This window comes from Alligator sinensis, unplaced genomic scaffold (assembly GCF_000455745.1).
Source record: "Alligator sinensis unplaced genomic scaffold, ASM45574v1 scaffold773_1, whole genome shotgun sequence".
NCBI classification, from domain to species: domain Eukaryota; kingdom Metazoa; phylum Chordata; order Crocodylia; family Alligatoridae; genus Alligator; species Alligator sinensis.
This window is the reverse complement of record NW_005842403.1, coordinates 172,610-197,016: the sequence shown is the minus strand read 5'-3', so window position 1 is coordinate 197,016 and position 24,407 is coordinate 172,610. Positions and strand designations below refer to the sequence as shown.

Sequence of the window (24,407 nt, the reverse complement as noted above, 5' to 3'; positions counted from 1 at the left end):
TTTCCCTACCAAGTGATCAGCAAAGCTCAGATGCATGAGATTACCGAAAACCTCTCATAGCTTATGTCAGGGTTTGCTTCTGAAATCAGTTTATTTATACAAGTAAAAGCAAAGATCAGTTTCTGGAACTTGTCATGCTTACTAACAACATACACATTAAAATGAAAAATGGTACATGGTGGTCTTATCTCTACTTTTAGTAAAGGGAAAAAGTTTTGTAATTACAGAAGCCTCTTTTCCTTTGCACTCGCTTTTGCTTTAAAGGTGGTTGCCACTATTCTCACCCAAAGCAAATCTCTTACACATTTCACGTCTTGGATGATGCTAGTTGCTACAGATTGAAGACAGGCAACTTAAAAAAAAAAAAATTGTCACAGCTTATAGTTTGTTGTGGTTAAAGTGAAAAAACTCCTATGAATATGGGGATTAATAGAGTTGTGACTTTGATTCTCTGGGGGGGAAAAATGCTTGCATGAGTATCTGAAAAATTACTTTAATCCAAAAACTGAGTGTAATCAAAGTAAGGCATTAAAAGTGGTTTCCAGCACTAATTTGCCTCCCAAGGGAACATTGAACTGTGCTGTTTTGGTGTCACTCACTTTTCATAAGAGCTATAAACTAGGCTTGATCTAGGCCTTGCCATCTATTGGTTTTTGGCCCTCCATTACATTTTTCCATCTTAATTCCCAGTACTCCATGATCAGAACAAATACAATTTGAACCTGGTGTATAACTTGTGGGAAGATGCTACTAATGTTAACTGAAATGGAAATGAGTGAACTTGTACTAACTGGGAATTCAAGGGAATGTGCCAACCGATGATTTTAATTTCTAATAAAATGTTTTTTTATTTAGGAGGCTTGAATTATGGGATGGAGTTAAGAACCTCTTTATTTTCTGTTTAATCACTTTGCTGAAACATTAGGACAGAAGTTCGTTATGTTCTTTCTCAAATATAGCAGAGCTTTCCGAGTTAACACTGAGCTCTAGAATTTAGAATGGCATATGTGAAGAAGGTTGCAGTTTTGCAGTCAAATCTTAGCGCACAATATTGGCTCAAGATCTGGGTACAAGCAAGGGTGAAAGGCTGCATATTATTTGGTTATTCTGTACATGGCTGTGTTGTCTGCTCCCTGAGTTCTGTTTTCCTGAGCTGCTGACCCCCCCCAGAGAGTATGAAGCACGGTTAGAGAGATACAACGAAAGAATATGGACATGTAAAAGCACAGGAAGCAGCCAGCTGACGCACAAAGAAGCCTGGGAGGAGGAGCAGGAAGTTTCTGAGCTGTAAGTAACATACATACCATGTTTACACTATCTTTCCAAACTGGGCTTAATCTGGAAGGGTGCATGGCTGCCAGCTGTCCAGCAAGGAACTTGTTGTAGTCGTTGTGACTAATTCTTGAGGATCCCATTGATAGAATTTGCATATTCTGTGTGCAATGCAATGCTCTCACTGATGTAGCTCAGTCTTCATTGGTGTTTCTTGAAGTGTGCCTCTTCATGTTACCTTAACAATGCAGTTTTTGAGATGCCAAATCTTGTACTTTGGATTACGACTCCAGGGTGGCGGGGAATAATGTCTAAAACAAATGCAAAACAGAAGTGGCTTTTGGCAGGTTCAACAGAGAGGTGATGGGCATATTAGTTAGCTCTGCAGCAGCAGTAAGTCTCCTCCCTTTCCTCACCACCATGATCTGTGCAGGCCTCAACCAGATGTTGGTGCATTTAGTAAAACAATATTTTGGAATAAAGTACTTGTGATCTGTTCCACTTCAAACAAATATGAAGAAAAAACTGCAAAACGAGTTCTTTCAGGCTCTATGTCAGTGGTTCTCAACCTTTTTTAGACTGAAGGAACCCCTAATTATCCACAGACCACCCTGCAACAGGTGCAAGGCACTCCTTTATAACTTTAGTGAATTGAGGCACCCAATTTAAAAAATGAACTTATTTATTACAGTGCTTGCCTCCTTGCAGAGAGGCCAGGCATTGGGGGAAGGGGAACTGCCAGGCAGGGATGAATGTGAGCCTGCACATATCTGTTTATTCTTGTACCTGGCTCATCTCTTAACACTCCAAGGCACCCCAAGTTGCCCTGGCACCCTGGTTGAGAATCACTGGTCTGTTTTCCAAAAGGCTGAAGATCCCCTTGTTGTTAGGCACTCAGAGCAGTGACTGGAGCTCTGGTTTAAATCCAGTATAAAGTTGGCATTGTGAAGAAACCTTATTTTAGGTGCAAGTCTGTGGCTAAACTAATTTGAGTATCTTATTTCTTTCTTGTTCTACCCAGTAAAAACTGGGAGCTAGCCACCTGCCAATGGGCACGGGTTTCTTTGTTTATGAAGTGGTGACTTTCTTTTCCTAAAAATGTCCTATTCCACTTGTGGTGGTGATGTCAGCAGATAGAAGTTCTCATAAGACAAATCCAGTTTACTGCATACGGAATTCAGCCTTACGCTTGGCCTAGGCCAAAGGAGGAATTGTCTAACTATTTTTCATGTCCTGCTTCACTGCATCCTTTTTAACACTTCTCCCCAATTGAAGCCAGAGTCTTAGAGTACTGAAGTCCTACAGAAGGTAGGGCAGGGTGGCACCTCAGAAACTTAGAGGGAAGTACTACTGTCTATGAGCTTTTCCAGTTAATGTTTTTCACTAATAGGGAAACATCTTTCTGAACATATAACTGAGTAATCTTGAAATAACTGAGTCAGAGGATACTTGCTTTGTTTCACTTTCTTTGAGGTAGTGATAAAATAACTTCCTGTGCCTCTGAAAGTTTTCACTTATATAAGAGAGAGCATTGCAACAATTGAAGTTTGCTACAGCTTTTTTCCCTTACACTGAATATCTGTTGCCATGTGATTTGATATTTAAAACAAATCTTGTTGTTTCAGGGCTGTGATATCTTTGTGTAATCACAGCTCTATGATTTGAAACATGAACTGAATGTGTATAGTCACATCAGACAGTGTTTGTCCCATGAAGGAATACATGAGATAGTAACAGTAGAAATGAGTAACAATTTAAGTGAGGATTCAGTCCACAAGAATTGTTTTAATTTGAAAATATCTAAGTTTTCTTGGTGGAGTATACTTCCCTTCCCTTATTAAAACAATCAATTGGCCAAACTTGATTTTTGGTCCATTAGCAAAAGGAATTGTATGTAACATCTGAATATTCATACCAACTAACTTATTGACCTGTTTCCCTTCTAAGAAAAGAGGATAGACAAACCTGCTGCACCCATTCTTTGTATTTGACCATAAAGCTTTTTGCTCCACAAATTCAGGATCTTTCAGCAGTATTGGCTGTGTCAAGGGATGGAACATGCAATACTTAGCTCTGTCCAGTTATTTTTAATGTACTTTAATATTTAGTTAAGCTATGATCTACCCTACTAACTGAATTATCAAAAGTTTAAAATTGGAATTTTGTCAGAGTACAGATTTAACATGTTGGGGGGAAACAAAATGTTAATTATGGCTGTAATATTACTGAAGGGAAAACTTGTTTTTAAGATAAGTGACATGATAATGATATGTTGATGTTTCTTGTTCTGAATTTATATGCCTGTTTTGGACAGAGTAACTTTATTAAATGTTAGCAGTGCAGAAGCCAGCCCAAATGTCTAAGACTAAAACAGCCTTATTTAATTGGTAGGAATCATAATTAAAGTGTTTCCTGGTCAGTAACTCAAAATATTTTTTTTAATAGTTTACCCTTAATGGGGAGACAAGAATAGTCAGTAAGATAGGCATTAATTATATGGCCCTGTTGACCAGATACGCAAGTTTGTGGTGCTGACCCTGTGAGTATTTGTCAGTGATAAAATCTAGCAGACCTTTTTCATTATATATTGTACTGTGGTGTCAGATTAAAGCATTAGCTTAACCATCAGTGTTCTCAGAACCATGAAACAGGAGATTGTATTGAATTTCCTGTTTTGTTAGCTGGGTAATATAAACTTTTTTCACGTCCTTGTTCAGCCTGAAGGAAGAATTCCCCATCTGGTATGAGAAATTGGTACTGGAAATGGTGCACCATAACACAATCTCTTTGGAAAAGCTGGTAGATGCAGCCTGGTTGGAGATCATGACCAAGTATGCAGTGGGTGAAGAGTGCGACTTTGAGGTGAGGACCTGGGTTCAAACAATTGCTGTGCTTTTGCTCAATGCCCTAACTCCTCAGGAGTGAAAGGAGATCATAGGTGATGTTCCCCCTCCGCCTTATGATGGTTATCTACATGTATGGCATGAACGTTACCTCTTTGTGGAATCCCTTTGATAGAACCCACTCCTCAAACAATAGTCTGGAAACCTGTTCTTTAAATAGGGGCACATGACAGACTTGTGCTAGTGTCAACAGATAGGAGTGACTTGGACAAAAGAATCATAGAAGGGGGTCACATCTAACTGCTACTGCGTCCCGCCACATACCATGTTTCTAGTAGGAATTCTAGATCAAAACTGGCAGCTTGCAGTACTTTACAATTCCCTATTTGAACAGTCCTTGAGCAGTGGCAGAAGCTCAAATAGTTTTTAGAAAGGAAACCTTCCATAGGGCAGGACATTTTGGATTAAGTTTGGTCCCCTTTTCTGATCTTGGGTGTCTTGAATGGCATCATGTGCCTCTGGAATGCTAAGTAATCTGCATTAATGAAAGCCAGAGGAATCTATGAGATTCTTCCTTTCATAATATGCCAAAGTAGAGCGAGATCCTCATCCTTTAGCAGAGGAAACTATTCGCAGAGAACATGGTTTAAAATATGCTGTTAAGCTGTGGGGGGGAGGATGGTTATACTGTTTTCCCTCCCCTCCAAGTGTTAATGCTCATGAGCTCAAATTTCTTGCCCAGTCTTGATGTGTTTTTCTGCTCAGGTTGGGAAGAAGATGCTTCCAGTGAAAGTTGTAAAGATACATCCATTAGAGAAGCTGGATGAGGAGGCTTCTGAGAAAAAGTCTGATGGTGTCTGTGACTCTCCATCCAGTGACAAAGAAAATTCCAGCCAGATTTCCCAGGACAACCAGAAGGAGTCAATCCTGAAGGAGGATGACAACAGGAGGGAGAGTATGAGTAAGTAACAAATAGCCCACTTAATAGACTGTGGTTTGGGTGAATGGGAAATGCATTCCTGTTGCTTTTTCTCAGGCCTGGGTTATGAAGTACTAAATATGGTCTTTAGAGGGCATTGTTTAATTGTCAGACATCTTTAGTACTGAATTAAAGAGCACTATTAGTCTCTAGCTACATGTAACTTATTACAAAGCAGCAAATGTGCCATGGTCTTTTGGTTTTCTTAAGGTCATATGGTATATGCCTGCAGTCAGGGAATTTTACAGTACTTCCCCAGCCAATAAAAATCATTGTCTGGGGAAAAAAAAAAAATTGTGTGCTTGAAGTACCTAGAGTTCTAAACAGGTGCTAATTTCTAGATTTGCGTTTGTGTGATATAGTCATGTGAATCTTTCATCAGAAGTCTTATTAAAGAAACTGTACTTGAGTTTTGATTAGGACCCATGTCAGTTTGTGCATGGTGACTTTTAGCAAAATGGAGCGTTGTCGACATGAACAGTTGAAATGAGCTGAAGGAGGAAATACCATGCCCTTCTGCAAGGTTGGAAATACTTGGTGAATCCAGAGACAACTGTAATAAGGTATATAGGTTGATAGATTGGAAGTAGGCACAGACTTGGAGCCTGGAGGCAAATCTCCTGGAATTAAATTTTTTAGTCTCAAACACATGAATGTAGAAGGACATAATGGTATAAGAAATACAGAAGAACCATGGATAGCAGCAACACACAAGTAAAGGTTATGTTGAATTGTTAAATTCTGTTGCAACTCTTTTTCTTCCCTCTGTGGCCCCTCTGGAAAACCAACCAAGCCCGTCTCTGAACTGTGCAGCTTTCCAGTGTATATTCAGTATCTAACAGTTTCTCACCTTTCTGATAGACGTTCAGAACTAGTTGTTTCCTTCAAACTAAGATCTGGTCAGAAAATGAAAAAACACCTATGTGACAAACTGTTCATATTATACATGTTTCAAGTTAAACAGAACAAATATCCTCTTTGACACAAGTTATGACACTATGAGTGTTCAAGCCTTCCTCTTTCTAATAGGGGGAGTAACTCCGGTAGTGAAATGTGTTAGACTCTGACTCCACGCAGCGCCCAGCAACTAGGGAGACAACGATCCAATTGCTCAGAGAGCAAATACCGGCACACATTGCTAGCAACAGCTTCATTCAAAATGGAGGCAGCTTCAGGCAAGCTCCCAAAGAAACCGGGTAGCAGCCATGAACATTGGTTCTTTCTACATTTATACACCTTGGTTTATGCTTATTAACATTTACTCCACCTTTTGTCCCACCTTTTTTCCACCCATATTCCCTCCTATCTCAAGCTCTGCCTCTATTTACTGTTTGTTTCATTAGCATGACATTACCTATGCATTTCACTCATTTACATGTCTTTTTGCTATGAGCACATGCCTAAGACTTTGACTTCTGCTTTCTCCGGTCACTTGCTGTTTCTTGCTGACTTCTTCATCTCCAAGGTCTTACTTCTGCTCATCTCCAACAATAGCTGGTGGGCTGCATCCTGTTCTCCTTACACAATGAGCTATATATCTTACAACACTGTGACCTTGTTAGAAAAATGCTTGCCTAAGCATCTTGCAATGTTACTTTTTAATATATCATTCTGCCCTGCTGTTGTGGGAGCCCACCAGGCTTCCCCTGGTTCCTGTCATTTTTGGCAGGAACCAAGGGCAGATAAATATTGATTTTTCTAAATTTTTTTAGGGGCCTCGCAGGCCAAATAGAATGGCCTCGCAGGTCGGATGCGGCCCGCGAGCTGTATTTTGCCCACCCCTGGGCTAAAGCCTCTTATTCAGCTGCAAATCCAATGCTCCCCAAGATCTAAATACAGTCAACCTAACAAAATGGAGTATTTTGTTGCCACAGATGGGCTTTGAGTGTAAGCATATCCTAGGTTTTCCCATCAGAAATGGAGTACTTCTGGCAAACTTTGTTGGTAGTCTAGGCCACAGAAACTTCGTATTTGTTGTTGTACGCAAAAAAATTTAGCTTTGTAAAGGGACTATTTTATAATAATTTTTCATGGGGACTACGTAACAGGTCGCCCTCCCCAGCACCATCTTCCCTGTTAATCCGCGCCTTATGTGGGGCGCCCTTGGAGTCTTCTTTGGAGTTCTTATGTCCCACACTCTACTCGCCTGCCACGTCTTGATGGAAATTATTGTTGATGTTCTTGCGAGCGGGAGACTGCCTATTTTGTATGTTGGGGTCTTTCGCCTACACGGGCCTGACCCCTGTCTTTCTCTAGCTAGGCCTCCCTGTCTAAAACCCACCACACAGGGTTTGACTCTAGCCTTTTCCTGTGTCAGGCCTTGTTACAATTTGGCCCCTTGGTCCTCCTCGGGCTCCCTGCAGCCCTGTCTCGCTCCGTGTCTCCCTAGCGCTCGGTCTCCCTGCAGCCCTGTCTCTCTCCGTGCCTCCCTAGTGCTCGGGCTCCCCATGCTGCCGTGGGTCCCCTATGAGGCCTCCTCTATCCCCTAATAGCCTCACCCAAGCCACCAGTCTTATTCAATAATCAAAAAAAAAAAAAAAGAAAAAATAACTGCCACCAACCAATATGATCAAGCAAAGCAGCAGGTCCGCTTACATTCGCCGGGTTCGTGCTTCAGTTCCCTACAGTCCTTGCTGTGGTGCAGCTGCCGTCCCTCCACAGCTTCTGTAGTTCCCGCCTTTGGGCTGCTCACCCAGCTTCTCTGCAGAGCTCTCGGAGGCACTCCTTCCCCTTCGGCTGCTGTCCCCCTTACTGCCGCTCTGCCCAGGGTTTTTATAGTCCTGCCTCTTCCGGTCAGTTGACTAGCTGGCTAGGTTCAGCATTTAACCCTTTCCTTACCACACTCCATACCCAGAAAGTTTTGGCCTTAAAGGGGCTGACCTGCTTTCTGGTGACAGAGCTAGGGTTCCCCATTACAGGCTATTAGAAAATTTCTTGAAAGAAACCTCAGCAAGCTCAAATCGGGCTAAATATCAAAGCTTATCATAAAGGCACTTGTATTTAACATGCACTTCAGAAATGTAAACTAACTCTTGTAGTACTTGAAGGTGAGTATAATGTAAGTATAATATCCATTTCATACTCCCTCTACGCATTCAGGTAAAGGTGAGATGGGATCTAATGCATGATCCACACAATCATGCCTCCTACCATGCCATATGTGCATGGCAGGATGCATGATTGTGGGATTACGCATGAGATTCCATCATGTCTTATTGCTGGTGCAGGGGGAACCCAATCCTGGGCTCCTCTTGCACCAGCAAGAAGCAGTTGAGGGGCTTCCAACCGCAAGGGTGCCCCACTCACCCTGAGGCTGGGAGGTCAAAGCAGCACTGGTCCCCCAGGCCCAGGGTTTTCACACACCACCCAGGGCAGCCACACCCTGGCTGCCAGGACCCAGCTGGCTTCAGGCACCCAGTGTCCATAGCTGTAGGAGTTGGCCCTTGTGCTGACGGGAACCAGAGTCTGCAGCTGCTGGGGCCCCATAGTTGTGAAACTCCCAGCTCTGGTTGGGTATGGTGCACCCCTGAGGTTGGGAGCCTCGTCAGCTGGCAGGCTGCTATAAGTATAAGTTAAAGCTTGATAGCAACCAGCTATAAACTTAGTATACATTTTCAAGTTCTAACGTTATAGTTAGTTGGAGCCTTTTCTGGCTTGCTAGCTACTTTGTATGTGTAGCTGGTCTTAAGGTAATTGCACAATTAACCAGTTAATTGTGCAATACCTGTAAATGTGTAGAGGGGGCCACAGATGAGTAAACTGAGAAATAAAGTGAAATGGCTTATCTTGAGTGACAAAGCAAGTTACTTGCAAAACCAGGACTGGAATTAGCTTCCAACTTCTAGTTCAACACTTAATCTGCTACAGAATTTCTGTGCCAATCCTGAGCAGTTGTATTAATGGGAAACTCATGCTTTGAATTGTTGACCATGTAAATGTTGTGGTAACCGTTGTAATGGACCTTTATTGTCTGCGATAGTGTTAATATATAGGGAGATACCCTGACTCTGAATTCTGAATCTGTGAAGCAATAAAGTGCTGCATTAGTAATGCTTGCATTAGGGCTAATGCCTACTGGGAAAGGAGAATATAGGAGATGTTCTCACTGAGGAGTAATTCAATTAATTTTCTTGCCAGTATGGAACATCGCTTTCAGTCTGTTTAAAATAACGCATTGATTCAATTCAGAATAACATTTTAGTGTTTGTCGGAACTTAATTGAACAAAATATTGCAGAGCACAAAACTAAATATGTTAATTTCTGAAGGCGCTGGTTAAGAAAGGTATAATTCCATTTATAAGAGGGATGGCATCATGATTGTCAGGATGTTATGTGAGTACTTAATTCCATACAGAATAGTTCCTTAATAAAAATGGGAAGTGTACACAATTATGTATTGAATATTAAGCATTCATGTGTATTTTTGTCTGTGCTCTGCTGCCCATACAGATGTTAGTAATGCAGCCCAGCAGTGTCCAGCCAGTAAGTCGGGTGGGGGCGAGAAGGGGTATGGGAGGTGCAGCTAGAGGCCCGCATGGTGAGGGAGGGAGTGGGGCAGAGGCAGGGTCAGATGTTGTCCAGCCAGGACAATGAATATGAGCCTGGGAGGGGTGAACATGGTGAATTTTGGGGTGGCCATAGCCCACTCTGTAGCCATCCCTCTCAGAGACACTGCTGCCACCCACCTGGAGCACAGCCTCAGCCCAGCCCCTCCTTCTGGGAAGAGGCCTGCACAAGTGGCTCTGAGCCCACAAAGGACAGACTGCCCTTGCCCCATGCACAAAGCCAGGGCGCACATGCCCCCATACCTCCCCTGGGGGTCCATGGAGCAATGGGGAGCTGCCTTGCCCCCTGAACCTTCTGCACCCCCTGAATGAGCTGCCCATGGCTCTGCCCCACTCCCAGTGGGGTCATATTCATGGCCCTGATTGGGCAGCCCCTGCTCCTGCCCCTGCCCCACCCCGTCCTTCGCTGTGGGGGCCTTGATCTGCTCCACCCCCACCCCTTCCCCCCTCACAGACTTACAAGCAGGGAGCTGCTGTCTAAGCTGCCGGGCTGCATATTGGCTATCTGATCAGTATCTGCCGATACGGCTGGTTAATAATTGGCTGTTGGTATCGGCCAAAAAAATCTTTATTGGTGCACCCCTAGTTTCTTGGTTTTTCTTCTAAGAAACTGGAATCACAGAAGTGATATGCTGAAAGCCATGTGCAGACCAGTGGCAGAGCCAAGAGTAGACCCCAGGTCTTCTGAACCACTGGTTCTATCTGACAGACACATATTTGGCATTCTTAAACTTGAACCTGTTATATACACTGTTGATATCTATTCTGTTAACATGTCGTAGTGTTCAGGCATTCAGATTTTTTCTAATGCAGCTTTTTCAGACTTGCAGCGTCTGACTCACAACTTTCATTGTATTTATTCAGTGATGACATAAACTGGTAATGCTGCCTCAGTGACTAGAATCAGAACCAAATTATCACTTTCAGTGTCTGCTAAACTGCTTACAGATATTTGCAAAACAAAAGTGAACAAAAGGCAAAACCTGAGTTGTGTGTCCTGAGCCTTTTCCATCTGCCTTGCCAAGATCCATCTCTTCTCAGGTGCCTTGTTGTCTCTGCTCTGGCTCTTCGTGCCTTTCAGCTCAAGGCAAGAAATTCCGTAATGTGTAGATCTGGGGTCAGTCCCTTCTAGCTTATTTGGAAACTTAAAGCTAATGCAGAATGAGGCTGCTTACTTATTAAGTGTGTAGGGAGCCCATTATACTTGTGCTTTGTAATCTAATCCTTGCTTCTGGCCTGTTTAGTTTAAAGGCTGGTGTTTTAATCTGTAGAGATTAAATAATGCTTTGGAGAACTGGTTGTTGGAGACTGATTCTCTTGCTATGTGGTTATGTTGTAGATAGCATACCTTTTTTCTTTTAAATGTAAGGAACTATAAAGCATGATTTTCAGTTGAGTCTGTCTGGTGAAGGAACCTAAGCATGGGTACTTTTTTCCCTCCAGTCTTTTGTTTATCAGATCTCAGTTGCCTTCTGGGTAGATAGTAATGCAATCTTTATTTATTTATTTATTCCCTCCTTTATATTCATTTCAGTGTTGTTAAATGCTAATGTTGCATGGATAAGTCATTGCTCGGTATTGATGGATAGACAATGCCCTTCAGTAGCTAAGATATTTAGAGCTGTTGGTCAGTACTTAATACAGTACTATTACTTAAAAAGAAAAACAGTGACATAAACAAGTCTGTTTCTGTTCCAGGGCAATATTTTATAACTTGTTGATAGCCATAAAAAGCAAACATAACTTTTAGTCTATTTAAAAGGGGAGGGGGAGCTTCAGGTCCAAAGGGTGCTTTAGTTGTATGATATAATTGTTACCTCTGCATGCTGCTAGGTTATCTGAATTGCTGTAGCTTTAACTTTGAATGAGCCAGTGTGAAAATGGCAAAGAGTTAGCACTTGTATCTCTACCAGAATTTGAAGATGTAACAGTTACATCATGCAGGGGTTTAGGTTGTAGCCGTGTTGGTCTAACCTTGTCTGCTGCAGTTACATCATGACAGTTTACACTTTTATCATTTGGTTACAAGGCTCTTAAAACTTTTTACTACCCTATGTGCATTTAAGCAAATAATTATTCAGTTCAGGAATACTGGTATTACTGTTCTTGTTTGTCATGGCATGAATGTAAAGATTAAAATCTAGAGATGTATTTTCTACAGTCAGATTTTTATTGAAGGTATTTTAAGGAGGAGCACATGCTTCTAACTGTTCTCCAGCCAAGAAATAAGCCTCTGTTTACTCTAGGTGGAGTTGTATAGTTTCTTTGAATATATTAATGTTTGTAGTAAAGTTGCTTGGTTAATGGATTCAATGGCAGCTGTTGAAAAGTGATCCTTTTAGAAACACTTAAACTACAGCTTTTTTCAGAACATGAATTGACATGGAAAATACTTCATGTGAACCCCTTTTTAGAAACTCCATATTTAAGAACTGCTGTATTAGATGGGAGGGGGTGAAACCGTTAAAATTAGATTATTTTTCATTTCCCCAAATATCACTGGTTTGATCAAATGCATCAGCTATATTGATAGTTCCTTGTTAAAAGCTGGCAGGGATAACAGTCTGTGATTAAGAAACTTTATCTCAGTGCCATTTAATCTCAGCCTGTCTTTACTGTGATGTAGAATCTACTCCCCTCTTAAGGTTGCTGCACTGGCTAGGCATAAGTAGTTGACCTGAAGCAGTGGCATATTGAAACACTGAGAGCTTCTGTCAAGAGCCCCTTCCTATGATCAGTTCCTCTACCTATTAGTGACCGGTACAGGAATCTCGGGAGGTGTAAAGGACTTGCCTTGTAGATAGCTATTTTTTTTTTTTTAATTTGCACATAAAGGCGTACCACTCTGGATATGAGCTTAAATATGTTTTTCTAAGTGGTGCCCCCTCATATTTTAAGGCTTTCTGTTCTGGGAGGTGTTCTAAGTTTTTTGTTTCACAGTGTCCGAAACTGAGTTTGACGTATTCTAGTGCTCTAGTCTGATCAGAAGTTAAGGTTGTGGGACATCAAAGGAGTGGTAGAGGTCCAAGCATCATCTGTAGCAGCACACTTTGGTCTCTCTGTTTTGAGCACCACACTATTAACTTCCTTATTCTTGCTTAATCAGGTGATCGGGCACGCAGATCCCCTCGGAAGCTTCCTACTTCTCTGAAGAAGGAAGAGAAGAAATGGGTTCCACCTAAATTCCTGCCACACAAGTATGATGTCAAACTGAAAAATGAAGAAAAGGTGAGGTGACTACGTGAATTGCATATTGCATATGAACAGAAAAGGATGAGTAAATAATCCATATGGATATCTCTCAATGGTACAGAACAGGACCAAGCAGAGATCCCCGAGCTGACTTTGAATGATATAGTTTGTACCTTAGAAGCAGTAAAGACACTTTTTGCACAGAATTTTACTTATTCTATTAGCTGGGTATCTCTGTCCCATGTAGCAGTGAGGTTTCCATTAACAATGTTCAGCATTATGTTTAAGATGGAGGCTTAAAAGATTGAGTTTTAGCCTTGATGAGCCAGCTGGTTGTTAACTGGTTGATCTGTGACTTACCACTTTGTAATTGAGCCATGGCCAGTGATATGTTAACTGTGTAAGTTGACCAAGAATAACTGCTGTTATAATCAGATTTATTACTGTTTAATAAGCATAGGAGACTGTCTAGGAAGTTTTAGGTTTCTGCATGTTGAATATGACTCAACAGTGTGGTGAGGCTGCCAAAAGAGCAATAAAACTCTGGTGTGCATCAGCCGCTGGGTGGCCAGTAGATCCAGGGAGGTGCTTCTCCTTCTCTTTTTAGCATTGGTGAGGCCTCAGCTGAGAACTGTGTCCAGTTCTGGGCACTGCACTTCAAGAAGGACATGGATAAGCTTGAGAGGGTACAAAGAAGGGACACCCGTATGGTTAAGGGCATGGAGGGCAGGCCCTATGAGGAGTGACTCCGGGAACTGGGCCTGTTCAGCCTGAAGAAGAGAAGGCTGAGAGGTGACTTGATAGCCACCTACAGGTACCTCAGGGGGGAACATCAAGAACTAGGAGAGAAACTATTCCGGAGGGCACCTCAAGGGAGGACGAGGACTAATGGGCATAAACTAATAGAGGGTAACTTCAGGTTGGATAGAAGGAAAACCTTTTTCTCTGTAAGGGTCACCAGAATCTGGAATATGCTCCCTGCAGAGGTGGTGCAGTCGCCCTCCTTGAAGGTGTTCAAGGCGAGGTCGGACAGGCACCTTGCCGAGCTCATCTGAGCCCAATAACTTCCTGCCCATGGCAGGGGACTGGACTTGATGATCGTATTGGTCCCTTCCAGTTCTATGATTCTGTGTTTTCCATTAGCTTTTCAGTGATCATAATCCAGTAGGAAAGCAACAGCAATGTTCACTTAATGATAACAGCTGTAGAATTGCTCCTTTGGTCTCTGGTTTCTCCCTTCTTTAAGATAAGATCAGTATTGTGCATGTGTACAGATGCAAGGTAGGGCTTTTCACAGTTGCCAAAATAAAGTGATAAATTTTGGCAAGATATCTGCAACATTTCAAGTATTCTAGTGATAGTTTTAGTTAACTGAACCTCCCACCAACTTTTCTCAAATATCTCCATCCTGCAAATTTTATTTATTTTATTTTGAGGTTACAAGAGGAGAAGGCTTTGAAAAAAGAGGAATGGATATTTCCTGGAAAAGCCGAAGTGTCGCAGACCCTGGCTGCATTCTTATGCAGTGTGGCATAAACCTGCAGAGAATACACGAGTTGAAAACATTTAATAATCCTTGTTTTTCTTTATTTCAAAGATAATCAGCAGTGTGCCAGCCGATAGCTTAGTCCGTACTGAACGTCCTCCCAACAAGGAGATCCTGAGGTATTTCATCCGTCATAATGCACTGCGGGCTGGCACAGGCGAGAATGCCCCATGGGTGGTAGAGGATGAGTTAGTGAAGAAATATTCTCTCCCCAGTAAATTTAGTGACTTTCTACTTGATCCACATAAGGTAAGAATTCATCTAAATTTCTGCTTGAAGGGTGATGCTGGGAGTTGGAAAGAGTTGTTAGCTAAGATTTTTGTGTAACTGGTAGGTTTTTGGAGACTCCACTTGAGTTGCCTGAAAAGAGCTTAGTTTGCCCAGAGTAACTGACCTACACTTTCTGAAAATCGCTCCTTTTTAAGGCAGTTCAACCTGGGCATCTAAAAACCCTAGTGTTGGAAAGGTTGGTTCAAGTTTGTTGCTTAAGTGGGCCGTGCTTAGGTCTTAATGGTTGCTTACAGACATGGGGGGGGGAAAAAATATAAAACAAAACGGCGCTTTACTTCAAGCTTGGTATGCCCTCATGCCAAGCACAGTGCATCCCCAGAAGAGGCGTCATGTTAGTTACAGACATTTGGCAAGCCAGGTGCATAGATCAGGTGTTTCAGCAGGGCTTTCTGGCACTTCTATCTAATAGCTGATTGAATCAGCTATTAGATAAAAGTGCCAGCAAACCTCGCTGAAGCACCCAATCGATACAGACGCTGCGTAGCCAGGTTGAACTAACGTGTTGCCTCTTCCAGTAAAGCACTGTTTTGTTTTGTTTTTTTTCCCCACGTTTGTCAGTGCCCAACGTATCTTAGTGAGTGAGGTGAAAAGTCCAGAATCCAGTGGGTTTCTGATGCATTATAAAATTAATTTAAAATGAAGCTGTGTACTTGTTGACTAATGATGTGGTAGCTTTCAAAAGTTTCTGTCCTTCACTTCCTTTCCTATTCTTCCTGAATTCAGTTTTAAAGTCCTTTGCCATTTAGAAAGGACTCGTTTGTCATGATGCAGAATCCTTCTATAATTAGGACTAAAACTATGCTGTCTGGGCAGTTTAAGTAATGGGGACTTGTAAATGGTTCTTGAAGAGCACAAAATTAAATTTTATTAGGTGCTGTGTTCGTTAGTGCTGTGTGACATTTCAACAGGTGTTTCGTTTCGAAGCTGTTTCGACTCGTTTCGAGCTCGAAACAGCAAAATCGAAACGAAATTAAGGCACTTGAAATGTTTCGAAACAGTTTGAGTTTTGAAGCTGGCTTGCTTGCTTGCAGCTAAACGCAAACTAAGGAGAGGGAAGAGGGAGGAAGGACTACTCTGATATCGACATTAGCTTTCGGTTCGATTCCCCAGCTGTCTGATCATTTCCCCAGCTCTTTCCAGGGGGTGTGGGCCCCTGATCTGTAAGCGGGGTTTCAGCAGGCTTCTGCTGCAGGCTGTGGCCAGCGGCAGCTGCTCAGAGCCCCAAACTCCTCCCAGGGGAAGTGGGACTCTTCCCTGGATCTACATGCAGGATGACAGCAGGCTGCCACTGCCAGCGAGTGATTAGTTTTGTTTTGAACAGTTTGAGGTGCAGTTTCACAAAAACCCTCTGCACCTGTTTCCTTCTTGCACTCAGAAGGGGCTACCATACCTGCAATTTTCATCCGAATCAGGCAAGAAGTGACAAAGTTATAGGTGTTTTCATGATTCCCCATTATAGCCTATGGGTGAAACATCAAAATGTGTTGAAACAGCGTCAAAACAGCCAAACAGTTTAGACCAAAACGAAACGGAGCAGTGCTTCGAAACAGCAAAATGAAACACTGTCCCTTCAAAATGGTGACATGGAAGTCAAAATGAAACAGTACTGTTTCGCGCAGCCCTAGTGTTTGTTCTTTACTTACTTTTGTTCCGTAATGTCTTGTGCTAGGGCATTTTAGCATAACACTTAGCAATGCTACATTTTCTTTGCTTTATAGACAAGGAATGCAAGTAACTAGCAAAGCTATTTTGAGATGTCCTACACAGTAAACTTTGACAAGCAAGAATGCTGTAACCTTTATACAGTAGTGCAAGTTACTGTATAACGAGTTAGTGCATGCTGTATAACGAGGAGAGACTGAGGGACATAGATCTCTTCAGCCTTTGCAAGAGAAGGCTGAGAGGTGATCTTGTGGCTGCCTATAAATTCATCAGGGGAGGGCAGCAGGGAATAGGAGATGCTCTGTTTACTAGGGCATCCCCTGGAGTAACTAGGAACAATGGCCACAAATTGACGGAGAGCAGATTTAGGTTAAACATTAGAAAGAACTTCTTTACAGTACAGGTTGCTAGAATCTGGAATGGGCTCCCAGGGGAGGTGGTGCTCTCCCCTACCTTGGGGTTCTTCAAGAGGAAACTGGACGAGCATCTAGCTGGGGCTCTTTCCTGCCTGGGACAGGGGGTTGGACTCGATGACTTACTGAGGTCCCTTCCAACCCTAACATCTCTGATTCTATAAGTTATTCAGTTATTTTTCTAGTTATGATACTGACTTGAAAAGACGCATACTTTGGTTTTGCATTTTAGTCCATGCAGAGAGACTATTTTGATCTTGTATAAAATTCTGGTTTGAAGCAGTGCTTTACAGCGTAAGGTAAACTTGAGGCAAAGGTGGTGAAATTTATCCAAGGTCACACAACATATTAGTGGCTGAACTGTAAACAGATCTTGGGTAGCCTTACTTCCAGTCTTGTGCCCCCCTTTTGATCACTTTCTACCTAATTTCTAATCCAGAGCTTGCCTTAGTTGCAGGCTTACAATTTTTAGCTTCTTTTAGCAATACTTGGCAGCTACCAAACACCTTGCCAAATAAGAATAAAAGAAACTTTCGGTATCACGGTGTGTAGCTGTTTGTTTGGTTTAGTAAACATCATGTTGTGAAACCCTGGTGGAGGTGTGCATCATCTACTCTTTTTGTGTGAGTATGCTAATTAAATTGAATAATTTTAGTATGACCTCGGACTTTGCAAAACTGCCCCCTTGAACTTAAAAAGACCTGTTGAACATCTCTTTATTAGTGGGATGGCTCTAAGCTCACAAAAGATGTCTTTGGCTTTCTGGGAAGTCTGTAGGTTCTCTTAAAGGAAAGACTAGCAATTAACTATACATTTAGTTACTGAAAAAAGGATGGCTGACTACTCTTCAATGCTTTGTGTTCAGGCCCCAAAGGAGGTGTGTTATCAGTGCAAGAACTGTATTTTAGCTGTGCTTGGAGTGACTTGTCAATGCTTCCAAAAGTCTTTAAGAGGTGACGGTGTTCTTGAGCAACTAGTGCAACAGTGAAATTCTTAGCCCAGGTTGGTTTGTATTGTGCTGCTGACAGAGGGCTTATAATGTTCTCCATTTAGTATAAAACATCAAAATCTACTGCATTAAAAGCTTTGCTTCCTGCAGGAGGAGGCTTCTATAATACTGGTCATTGCCCTTTCTAGTTACTGTCTACTAGGAAGCAGAATAAAACTGAATTTGCACATGGTTTTAAATTTAATTTAAAATATTTGGGGAGTCCTGACCTTAATAAAGTCCATCTGTTGAAATAATGGAGATATTTTCATTAGAATGGCCAGTTTCTTAGAAACATTACTAACAAATGCCAAGAAGGGGAAATAGGGTGGCAGACTGGAGAATTGGCAAGTGTAGGCAAGACGTTAGGAGCTAAAGAGATTAAGTTTTCTACAAAATATTCGCAAGCTGTGTAAATGTTGGTGAAATAATGCCTAGAACTTGACAGAAAAAGATCTGTTTTGCAATAACATTTGACTGCTCTTACTGCCCGCTCAGCTATCAGTAATTTCTCCATTATAGGGTTTCTCTCTGCTTGTCAAGAAATATGTAAAGCATGATAATTTTGTGAGGCAATTTTTTAATTATATGCAACTTTAACTAAAAATAACTTCTTTAAAAAAATAACCAATGTAACTCTAGGGTCAGTGTTCTTCAGTGGCTTGATGGTTGCACCCAAGAATGGAATGTGTTGTGTGTGTGTGTGTGTTTTTTTTTTTTTTTTTTTTTTTTTTTTTTGTGTCTATCCCAAGATACTGTAACAGATTTCAACACAGAATGAGCCTAGAATCCTTATTTTCAAGGAGCAAATCTATACACGCTTTCTTCTTCAGAGCTGTCTTCAGTAAAACTCTCTAGTATAGAGTACTAAAAAAATAGAAGAAAAAAGTAAATGTTTTCTCTTTATTATTAACACATTTACCTGAATCGAAGATGACCCTCCCAATAATTAGATTCTAGATATGTAAAATTTTATAAACTTGTTATAATTTTCCATGTACAAAATGTAGTTTTTGGAGGTTCATCCTAAATTTATCCCTACCACCCAGTGCAGCAGGCCAAGCAGTGGTGGTGGTGGGGATGGGGGATGGAGGGAGCTGGTGGGGAGAAGGGAGTCAAATAGCCTAACTCTGGCCCCTTACCGCCTGCTCTCCCCACCCCTGGTGCTGGTGTGCCTGTCACTCCTCCCTCCCCACACACACATACCTTGCCCCTAGTGCTTGCCTGCTTTCCCCCCGTCCGCTTCAAGTAGGGTCCTATACCCCCTGGCACCTGCTCCTCCTTGCATGTACCTGCCTCTCACCCCATCACTGCCTTCACCCTTTTGCTTGCCTTCCCCTGCTGTTTGCCTTCCCATTGCGGCTCTGGCTTTGGCTGGGACCCTGCTCCAGCATGAGGTATGTGCTGCCTCCACCCCCTGCCCAGTTATGCATGAGTGACGACAGCTCTGGCCCTGGCTCCAGCCTGGGGCTAGAGCTGCTGCTGGTGCTCTGACCACTGTTGTGTGGGGCAGGGGCAGCATGTGCTCTGTGCTGGAGCAGGACCTGAGTTGGAACTGAAATGAGAAGGTAAGGGGGTGGGGGGATAAAAGGGGGCAGCAGAAACTGCAGGGATAGGTGGTGAGGCGGGGAAGTGGCTGTGGTTCCAGTCCTGGGCTCAGGGCTAGAGCTGTAGCCGCTGTTCCTCCTTCCCTGTACTTCAGTCTAAGAGCAACACCCCCCCCCCCCCCTCCCCATATTAAATTGGGTGCAGGGGGTGACCTCATTTTGAATTTGAGTAAATGCAGTACATTAATATTAAGGAGCCAGGAAACATTGTCATTGCTTTGAGATACTGATCACATTGTGTGCACCTGTTTTCTGCACCTGTTCTTCAATATGCAGTTGGATATATGTTAAAATCTAAGAATGGTTGTACCTCCTGCCATTTATGCTTTATATGGCAGAATTCTTTTGCATAGAAAGCCAAACTTATTTCCTGATTTCTAAAGATTGCATTTATAATGTACAGTTTTATTACTGCAAGTTTTCAGGGTTTTCCACTTTCCTCCTTCCCCCCCACCCCTACAAAAAAACTTTCAAGCAGGTTAATCTACAAAAAGAGGTTTTTCTGCATTTCTTCCTCCCCCCCTCTAAAATTTTACAAGTGAATACTAAATCTTCCTGAACTGGGCTATTAAACTTTATACCTGTAGGGACACTTGCCAGCATTTTGGAAGTTGGCTTGTCTCAGTGTGGTATGCGCTAAATGTTAATGGAGAACTGAATGTGACAGTTGCATGTTTTACCATAGAAAGTTTGTACAGACATTACCCCTACTTAAATTGGTATTACAATAACATTTCTTCTTAAATTTTAGTACATGACACTCAATCCCTCAACCAAGAGGAAGAACTCTGGGTCACCTGACAGAAAGCCCTCCAAGAAATCAAAAACTGATGGGTCTTCACTGGGCCAGCCACTAAGCCCTACACTTTGGTGTCACGTGCATTTGAAGAAATCCATTATTGGCTCTCCACTAAAAGTGAAAAACTCTAAGAACCCCAAATCCCCCAAGGAGGAGTTGGAGGAAGTGATGAAAATTGTGTCTCCAGGTAAACTGGGCTCTAATTTCCATGTTCCGAAGAGGAGTAGACTGGGAAAGGGCACTGATAAATCCTTGGATAAGAAGCAGAAAGGCAAAAGGGTTCTGAATGGACAGAAATCTCCTGGGAAGTCAAAGTCCCCCAGAAAGGGTTTGAAAAATCCCAAAATGAAAATGAAACAAATGACACTATTGGACATGGCCAAAGGTACTCCTAAGGTATCTAGGACTCCCAGGAACTCAGCGGGGACTCCCAGGTCCTCCAACAAACCCCAGAAACATCTGCCTCCTGCTGCCCTCCACCTCATTGCCTATTACAAGGAAAACAAAGACCGGGAGGATAAAAAAAGTGCTCTGTCCTGTGTCATCTCCAAAACAGCCCGGCTGCTCTCCAACGAGGACCGTGCCCGCCTTCCCGAAGAGCTGCGAGGAATAGTACAGAAGCGCTATGAACTCCTCGAGCACAAAAAGAAATGGGCATCCATGACAGAGGAGCAGCGCAAAGAGTACCTGAAGAAGAAACGGGAGAAGCTGAAGGAGAAACTAAAGGAGAGAGCTAAAGAGCGGAAGGAAAAGGAGATGCAGGAAAAACTGGAAAAGCAGAAGAGGTTTGAGGACCAAGATCTTAAAGGGAAAAACTTGCCGGCTTTTAAATTGGTGGATACTCCTGAAGGACTTCCTAATACACTTTTTGGGGATGTGGCCGTGGTGGTAGAATTCCTCAGCTGCTATTCAGGTTTGTTGATGCCAGATGATCAATATCCCGTTACAGCAGTCTCTTTGATGGAAGCCCTGTGTGCAGAGAAAGGGGGCTTTCTTTATTTGAACCGGGTGCTGGTCATTCTTCTGCAGACCTTGCTGCAGGATGAAATAGCTGAAGATTATGCTGAGTTGGGAATGAAGCTCTCTGAAATACCCCTTACTTTGCATTCTGCTTCTGAGCTGGTACGTCTGTGTCTACGCAAATCAGATGTACAGGAGGAAAGTGAGGTTTCTGATACTGTAGATGAGAGCAAGGATTCAGCCACTTTTGAAGATAATGAAGTACAGGATGAGTTTCTGGAGAAGCTGGAGACATCAGAGTTCTTTGAGCTGACACCAGAGGAGAAGCTGCAGATACTCACAGCGCTCTGCCACCGGATTCTGATGACTTACTCGGTGCAGGACCATGTGGAGACCAAACAGCAGATGTCAGCTGAGCTATGGAAGGAGCGTCTAGCCATGCTGAAAGAAGAGAATGACAAGAAGAGAGCAGAAAAGCAGAAGCGGAAAGAAATGGAGGCCAAGAACAAGGAGAATGGGAAGGATGAGAGTGCAGTGGGCAGGAATGAAAAGAAGAAAAATGAGATGATGAAGATGGAGCCCCGGGTGGAAATAGAAGCTGATGATATGATCAGTGCTGTGAAGAGCAGGCGACTTCTTGCCATCCAAGCCAAGAAGGAGAAGGAGCAACAGGAGAGGCAAATGAGAGGTAAAACTTACTAGGGGTCTGGGGGGGTGGGGGAGAGAGAGTGAGTGGTGTGTGTGCGCACGCGCAATAAGGGGAATGCAGAGGTAATGTAGAAAATGCATTGTTACTCAGGCCTGAGAAACTTCATAACCATCCAAATTGTTAAGTTTATTGATATGAGACACTGCAACCTGACGTATTTTATAAGCCTCATACCAGCTTGGGCTTGTATATTGCCATAGGAACTCCAAAATTAGGAGCGTCTAAAACAGGGGCAGGCAATTATTTTGGGTGGAGGGCTGCTTACTGAGTTTTGACAAGCCATAGAGGGCTATGTGACGGGCAGCTAGGGGCAGATAAATATTAATCTTCTAAATTTTTTAGGGGCCCCGTGAGCTGGATAGAGTGGACTGGCGGGCCAGATTTTGCTCACCCCGATCTAAAATAAGATCTTGTAGCTAGCTGTTTTGTGTCTATGGAAGTCTTTGGCAGTTCTGGTGCTATGCTGACACATTTCACAATGTCATCTTCACTGCCTCAAACTGAAAGGAATATGTAGCTGTGTTATCATGCAGTGCCACATTAAGGCAGTAATACTGCCTCCAGTTTAAGAGGTACCCACGCAGAATATTGTGGTGTCTTGGTGCTGTGCTGCCCGGTGTCATAAATCACTCGCTGGATGTACCTTACTGCTCAGTTGCATAGGTGGAGATCCTTTCTGTCCTAGAAGATAAGTTTTCTAGCTCACTGGGGCTTCTAGAACTCCTGTTCTGCAGGTTACAGTAACTGGAACAGCCCCTGCCTCAAATAAGTTTATGATGTCTGCCCTCCAGTTTACAGTTGAACTCATTTAAAAGATAATTTTGTCCCATAAGAAGGTTGCATAGAGCTTTCATTGGGTTGAGTAGAGTGGCTTGGGTGAATAGGTATTAACTTGCACTTTATATAGCTGCCAAGGTTTGTGCAACTCCAGGGGTTATGTTTTATGCTATCAAGTATTTGGCACATTTTGCAGGCTTTCATAGAATTGTACCATGCAGTTTCAGAAGAAATATGGATTCACTGCTGATAAAAGTTGCCAGGTAGACATCCTGGGTAAATTTAAGTCCTCTGTTCACCTACTGGGCATTTAAGGGCTAAATTTCCCACGGGCTGGCCTGCCTGATTTGAATGGAGTCTCTAAGAATAACAAAGGTAGCCAAGTCTCCTAAGATTTTCCAAGCCTATTGTGTAGTTGCAAGTGGAGTGGCAAGATGTGTCCTATTGTAGATATAATTTTCAAGTCATGCAGTAGAGGCTGTGAATTGCTTAACTACCATCAGTCTTGGAAGAGGTGGCTGTAGATCAGGGGTGGGCAATTATTTTGGGCAGAGGGCTGCTTACTGAGTTTTGGCAAGCCATCGAGGGCCGCATGATGGGCAGAAAATTTTCTTAATTTTGTGGGGGGGCCCGTGGGCCGGATAGAATGGCCTGGCAGGCTGCATTTTGCCCACCCCTGATGTAGATAAACTGGGTTGTAGGCCACAAGGCATGTTGTCTTGTGCTAGGCCACAGGGTAGAGCTACGTGGGCAGCTGCAGCATTGTTGCCAGACATGAACCAAGCCTGCTTGAATGCAGTGATGCGCATAGCATAGCAGTGCTCCACTTGCCTAAAGACTGCAGCTTCTCTGAGGCTTAGTGCAGGCAGTGAGCCTAGTGATAGTAGCTTTTGTAACAGGGCCATATTATTTGTATTGGAATTGCTGCTGCTAGTACTGTCAGTTCTACAGATCCTTTTCCTTGCTCTCTTTACTTGCCCCCATCTCTAACTTTTCTTTTCCTGTATTCACAAGTATGGTGTTGATCCTAAAATCTTGCTTGACTATCACCTTGCCCCTCCCTCTCTTGCTTTCACTTGCCACAATGCAGTGCTGTCTGGATGTTCTCTTCCTACTTCCACTTTTGCCTTAATTCCGTAAACGACATCTGCATATCCACACACAAAGGACCCATTCCTTTTATTCTACTTTTATTTTTAGTACAGTTAAGTCATTTACTGCCTCCTTTGTTTCCTCCTGATTGTTCTTACACAGTGCTCACCTTGTTCTCCTGTAATGCAGACTAGGGCTGCTTCCTTCTTTCTGCTCCACAAATTCCAAACACCATGCATATGGTAAAATGAAGCCAAGCTGGGTGCCCATGGCCAGCTTCTGTGGTGCCCTAGTTGTGAATTTTAGGGCTAACTGGAACTGTTTTAGGAGATTGAGAAACTATAAAAATGAGGTTTATATTAAATATGAAACTAGAACTGGAGTATTATTCCTTGCATCATCCATATAGCTACTTTTCCTGCCTCAGATCTTCATTGAAAGGCCTATATATGCTTGTTATAGAGGACATAACATTATTATACTAAAAGTGGTGGCTGAGTCATTTGATACCAAAGAAGGTTGGCTAGATTTCTGGCACCTAGGAAAATGAAGTAGTCATGTGTAGAAGTGTAAGGGACCTTGACTTCCAGTGGGAACCACTCCTAGTTTTTCCCCTTTACCCTTGCAAACCATGATATAAAAGACAGTGGCTGACATGCATCCAAGGGCAAAGCAAAAATAGGTTAGTTCAGTGGTGTTCAACCTCTTTCC

At 42.7% G+C, this 24,407-nt stretch overlaps 1 protein-coding gene and 1 long non-coding RNA gene across 3 annotated transcripts in view; one reads left to right on the top strand and one right to left on the bottom strand.

Moving 5' to 3' along the window:
* Window positions 1-6: 6 nt before the first annotated feature.
* Window positions 7-24,407, top strand: part of BAZ1B (bromodomain adjacent to zinc finger domain 1B) — a 67,954-nt gene continuing 43,553 nt past the window's right edge. The window contains exons 1-6 of one of the 2 annotated variants that reach the window (XM_025211366.1): window positions 7-1,287; window positions 3,990-4,134; window positions 4,881-5,076; window positions 12,767-12,888; window positions 14,450-14,647; window positions 20,111-21,806. In XM_025211366.1, the coding sequence (XP_025067151.1) occupies window positions 4,036-4,134; window positions 4,881-5,076; window positions 12,767-12,888; window positions 14,450-14,647; window positions 20,111-21,806 (2,311 nt within the window). In that variant the 5' untranslated portion in view covers window positions 7-1,287; window positions 3,990-4,035. Of the gene's footprint in view, window positions 1,288-3,989; window positions 4,135-4,857; window positions 5,077-12,766; window positions 12,889-14,449; window positions 14,648-20,110; window positions 21,807-24,407 lie in introns of those variants that run through there. The other variant, XM_025211367.1, reaches the window with a different exon arrangement.
* On the bottom strand, window positions 4,966-7,846 carry LOC112551282. The gene is made up of 3 exons (XR_003095556.1): window positions 7,690-7,846; window positions 5,945-5,990; window positions 4,966-5,042 (listed from the first exon to the last, which is right to left on the bottom strand). It is a non-coding gene; the product is annotated as an uncharacterized LOC112551282 (long non-coding RNA).